The 5,000-nt window shown below is 50.3% G+C and overlaps 1 protein-coding gene across 1 annotated transcript in view; it reads right to left on the bottom strand.

The window, feature by feature from the left end:
• Window positions 1–4,790, bottom strand: part of mfn1a (mitofusin 1a) — a 21,178-nt gene extending 16,388 nt beyond the window's left edge. Inside the window, exons 1-8 of the mRNA XM_087831923.1 lie at window positions 4,706–4,790; window positions 4,431–4,550; window positions 3,891–4,026; window positions 2,486–2,648; window positions 2,255–2,379; window positions 1,980–2,088; window positions 1,758–1,865; window positions 70–223 (exon numbers count right to left, since the gene is read on the bottom strand). Of these exons, the coding sequence (XP_087688049.1) occupies window positions 70–223; window positions 1,758–1,865; window positions 1,980–2,088; window positions 2,255–2,379; window positions 2,486–2,648; window positions 3,891–4,026; window positions 4,431–4,545 (910 nt within the window). The 5' untranslated portion in view covers window positions 4,546–4,550; window positions 4,706–4,790. The remainder of the gene's footprint in view (window positions 1–69; window positions 224–1,757; window positions 1,866–1,979; window positions 2,089–2,254; window positions 2,380–2,485; window positions 2,649–3,890; window positions 4,027–4,430; window positions 4,551–4,705) is intronic.
• Between the last annotated feature and the right edge of the window lie 210 nt (window positions 4,791–5,000).

The raw sequence follows: 5,000 nt of genomic DNA, 5'->3' as shown, positions 1-5,000 counted from the left end.
TTGAAATGAGCGGATGTGAAATGAGCAGAGGCTCCTCCCACTGTCCCTCACCCGTCTCACCTGTCTCACCTGTCTCAGGCATGCCCTGTGCTCGCTGCATCCTGGCACTCAGAACCTCTTTAGCTGAGACGAAGAAGATCCGCCCCGCGGCGTCATCCAGGCCGACCACCTTCAGCTCGTCAGCGAGGAACCCCACGCAGCGGTCCAGGTGCTGGTTCCTCACCTGGACAGCAGGGGGAGCGGTGCGTTTCTACCATAGCATCCATACCTACAGCGCAGGCGAGTGAGATGTTGTCCTGCTGCCAGCGGCTTTACTTTGATCTCAGAGAATAATCCTCCTTCCAGCCTGACTTACACCCAAGCAGGTAACAATGAAAACAGCAGCGTTCATTAGAAGGAGGGCGTCTGTGTGCTGAAGCTCTGAGGTGATGCACAGGAACGGGTCACCTGCACGGCGCTGCCACACACACTCACACATGTCCAGTGTTGCTATCCTCGTGGGGACCTCCCATTGACATATTGCTTTCCCTAGCTGCCGACCCTAACCATCAAAAATGAATGAATAACCCTGAGCCTAACCCTAACCATAACCCAGCTAACCATAACCCAGCTAACCATAACCATAACCATAACCCAGCTAACCATAACCCAGCTAACCATAACCCAGCTAACCATAACCATAACCCAGCTAACCCTAACCATAACCCAGCTAACCATAACCATAACCCAGCTAACCATAACCCAGCTAAGCATAACCATAACCCAGCTAACCATAACCATAATCCAGCTAACTGTAACCCAGCTAACCATAACCATAACCCAGCTAACCATAACCCGGCTAACCATAACCATAACCCAGCTAACCGTAACCCAGCTAACCATAACCATAACCATAACCCAGCTAACCATAACCATAACCCAGCTAACCCTAACCATAACCATAACCCAGCTAACCCTAACCATAACCCAGCTAACCATAACCATAACCATAACCCAGCTAACCATAACCATAACCTAGCTAACCATAACCCAGCTAACCATAACCATAACCCAGCTAACCCTAACCATAACCCAGCTAACCATAACCATAACCTAGCTAACCATAACCCAGCTAACCATAACCATAACCCAGCTAACCATAACCCGGCTAACCATAACCATAACCCAGCTAACCGTAACCCGGCTAACCATAACCATAACCCAGCTAACCATAACCATAACCATAACCCAGCTAACCCTAACCATAACCCAGCTAACCATAACCATAACCCAGCTAATCGTAACCCAGCTAACCATAACCATAACCATAACCCAGCTAACTGTAACCCAGCTAACCATAACCATAACCCAGCTAACCCTAACCATAACCCAGCTAACCATAACCATAACCCAGCTAACCGTAACCCAGCTAACCATAACCATAACCCAGCTAACCATAACCCGGCTAACCATAACCATAACCATAACCATAACCCAGCTAACCATAACCATAACCCAGCTAACCGTAACCCAGCTAACCGTAACCCAGCTAACCATAACCATAACCCAGACACTCAACCCACATAGGAAGAACGGAACACACTCACACACACACACACAGACTCACACAGATGCAGACACACACACATAGATCCCCCCCCCCCACACACACACACACACACACACACACAGACCCACACAGATGCACACACACACACACACACACAAACACACACTCTCACACACACACACACACACACTCTCACACACACACACACCTCTTCGATGTAGTCTGGTTCGGTCACTGAAGCGTCCCATCTGTTGTGGAGAATGAAGATGTTCGGTTTGGAGATTTTTTCGCTGACTTTGTGAAAGAAAAGTTTTTCCTGCAGGCAGAATTGAATTAGTTATTCCACTTTTAACAAAGACAGCCACTCACACGCAGCAGCCACTCGCACGCAGCCAATCAGACTGAGTCGTGTGATGAGTCGTTTCCTCACCGTGTTCATCAGAGTGGACTCTGCATTTCCCACCAGAACAAAGACGTCTGCGTCCAAACAGAACTTATCGATCCAGCTGTCCAACTCCAGGGTGACATCGGTCCCAGGGCTGGGCCAAGAGTCAAAGGTCAAAGGTCGCCGGTGTTAGTAAGTACTGGTACTGGCACTTTGACTAAATGCAGATGAAACTGAACCCTGTGGTTCTGACACAGAATATTATTTATTTAAGTGAATCGTCATCAGTGGGGTCAAAAGTCAGGAGGAGGGAGCGTTACCTGTCCATGAGCACCAAGTCGTCTCTCAGCAGAGCGCAGCGACTTTTAGGCCAGAAGACTTTGACCAGCGTACCCGAGTCCAGAGTGGGATCCATGTGGAGAGCATGAGCCAGCTGGTTCACCGTCTGAGGAGGAAGGAGGCAGCGAGTCATCACCACACGCCAGCGGGCGTGTCACGAGCATCGTGATCACCGCAGGGACACGAGCAGAGGTTTCTGTCACCTCACTCACAGTCACGCTCCTCCTCTCGGTGGACGCCTCGGTAATGAGGTAAGCCTCGTCTTCGTCGGTCCCTTCGACGCTCAGGAAACAGTTGGTGGTGTGACCGATGCCGCTGGGCAGCACTCGGTCTCGCAGCATGGCGTTGATCACTGTGCTCTTCCCGTTACTCGTCCTGATCCACAGCAAATGTATAATCATTATAATTAATATGAAAACCTTTAACGATGCTGACTAACACCAAAACCTTCATCTCAGCGCTGCATCGCCGTGGCTCAAACCGAACAAAATAGTGAGTTCGGCCTTCAAAGTCGGGAAAGAAGCAGCATGACAGTACAAGAGCAGCACCACAGGTCAGAGGGCCTCACCATCCTTGAGCTGACGAGTTATTACATCACGCAGTTTATTGCATCAAGTTACATCATGAGTTTCTGCAGAAATCCACGTGTCCGACTGTGAGCGTGCCTCAGCCGGGGTCGCAGATAAACCTTATCAGTGTGTTCAGCTCTGCTTTCACAGAACAAACGTCGGTTAGCTGGTCTCAGCTTTTATCAGGCTCTACACACACACACACACACACACACACGCACACACGCACACGCACACACGCACACGCACACGCACACACACACACACACACGCACACACACACACACACACTGCTGCTGGAATCAGAGCTGAGGACAAGCGGCTGTAACTGTAACGCAGCGTCACATGTATTTTCACATGTCACATGTAAGATGCTTGTAGGAAGTACATCTTACTCATTATGTGGAGAAACTGGGCACGGCAAGGCTGAAGATGAACGTTAGCTTAGACCCTCTGAGTGTGTTTACTAATGCTGCTGAGAGTAACGATGGCATTCTCCCCAACATCACGCAACACGATATATTTATGTTATCAACAACCCTCAGTTGATACTGGGCAAGATATGAAAATGTTTGAATGCTTGTCAGTATTTTGGGTCAATAAAACAAACTTCAGTCTGTGTAGTCACTGGATCAAGTGGACCACGGTCACTGCTAACAATTAGTGCCTGTTAGCCCCCGTTAGCTCCTGTTAGCCCCTGTTAGCGCCTGTTAGCCCCGTTAGCGCCCGTTAGCGCCTGTTAGCCCCTGTTAGCGCCCTGTTAGCGCCTGTTAGCGCCCGTTAGCGCCCGTTAGCCCCTGTTAGCGCCTGTTAGCCCCCGTTAGCTCCTGTTCACTGCTATACTCTGCTGTTACTGAAAATTTTTGTGAAGTGATATAATGTGGGCAGAGTCACACTTTGCAAATAACTAGTAGCTGTCTCCATCTGGTGGCCTTCAGGTAGAATGCAGCACCTTGGCTTCATTTCTCCAACCTAGAAGCTGCATCAATGTTTTCCACTGTGTGCAGGCTCACCCCCCTATATTCTGCAGTTTCTGTAAACTGCTCACCTGCCAAAAAACGCCACCTTCATGTGTCTCCTGAGCAGGACGTCTCTGATGGTCGTCAGCTTGATGGCACAGCTCTGCATCTCCAGACTCTGCTCCTCCACGGCCACCTGACCCAGGTCCTCGCTGCGCCACGCCTCTGACATCACGGCAAACAAACACAGCGAGTAAACTGACAATGAAAATGACAGCAAGTTTTCCTGAGAGGAGCTTCAGATGTTCCTGATGTCAGGGCATCAAAAGCTACTTGCGTACTGTACGGCATGACCTTTGGCGTCCGCTCTGTGGCCACTGCAGCATCAGACACAGAGAGAAGCCAGACTTTATTTAAAGACAGGGGGTGCGTGGCGGTCAGCAGAGAGGCTGCAGGCTCTGCATCTGTGGGCAGCGCACACTCGTCCCCATTTCAGACCTGATGCTGAGAACGGCTCCAGGAAGCATGCAGACCGCTTTGTACGAACATCACATCCCAGCACCTACAGCTCTGAGTGTGTGTGTGTGTGTGTGTGTGTGTGTGTGTGTGTGTGTGTGTGTGTTTCTCACCATCCACAAAGGCGCAGCCATCCTTCACAAAGTCCAGCAGCTGGTCAAAGATGGAGGTGATCGAATGTTTCGCAATGACGAAACGTCGCAGAGGAGATGGATCTACGGCATCCATGACACCTACACACACACGCACACACACACGCACACACACATGTGATCAGTTCCTTCAGATTTCTCTGTGATATCAGTAACGTGCACACACAGACACACAGACACACAGACAAACACACACACTCACACACACACACTCTCACACACACACGCACACTTACCGTGCTCGCTGTGTGTCTCGGGTTCAGAGGTCAGGGGTGTTTTGGGGGGTTCGTCCCCGTCGAGTCGGCGCCTGCTCCCATTATGCCTCAGTTCCACTCATCAGACCCGCGACGCTGATCGTCAGCACGCAAAGCCAGCTTACACTCTGTGTGTGCAGACTGATCCTCTTAGCAGGATTAGAGCTGCTTCACCAGGCATACCTGCAGCCACCTGCTCGCTCTCTCAGGTGTCTTATTTCATCACTTTGCTCCTGCTAACGTCGTTTTGTAGTTCATATTTTCTCTAAAATCACCT

The sequence above is a fragment of the Neolamprologus brichardi genome, chromosome 18 (assembly GCF_056152115.1).
Source record: "Neolamprologus brichardi isolate AB-2024 chromosome 18, ASM5615211v1, whole genome shotgun sequence".
NCBI classification, from domain to species: domain Eukaryota; kingdom Metazoa; phylum Chordata; class Actinopteri; order Cichliformes; family Cichlidae; genus Neolamprologus; species Neolamprologus brichardi.
This window is presented reverse-complemented; position numbering and strand designations above follow the sequence as displayed.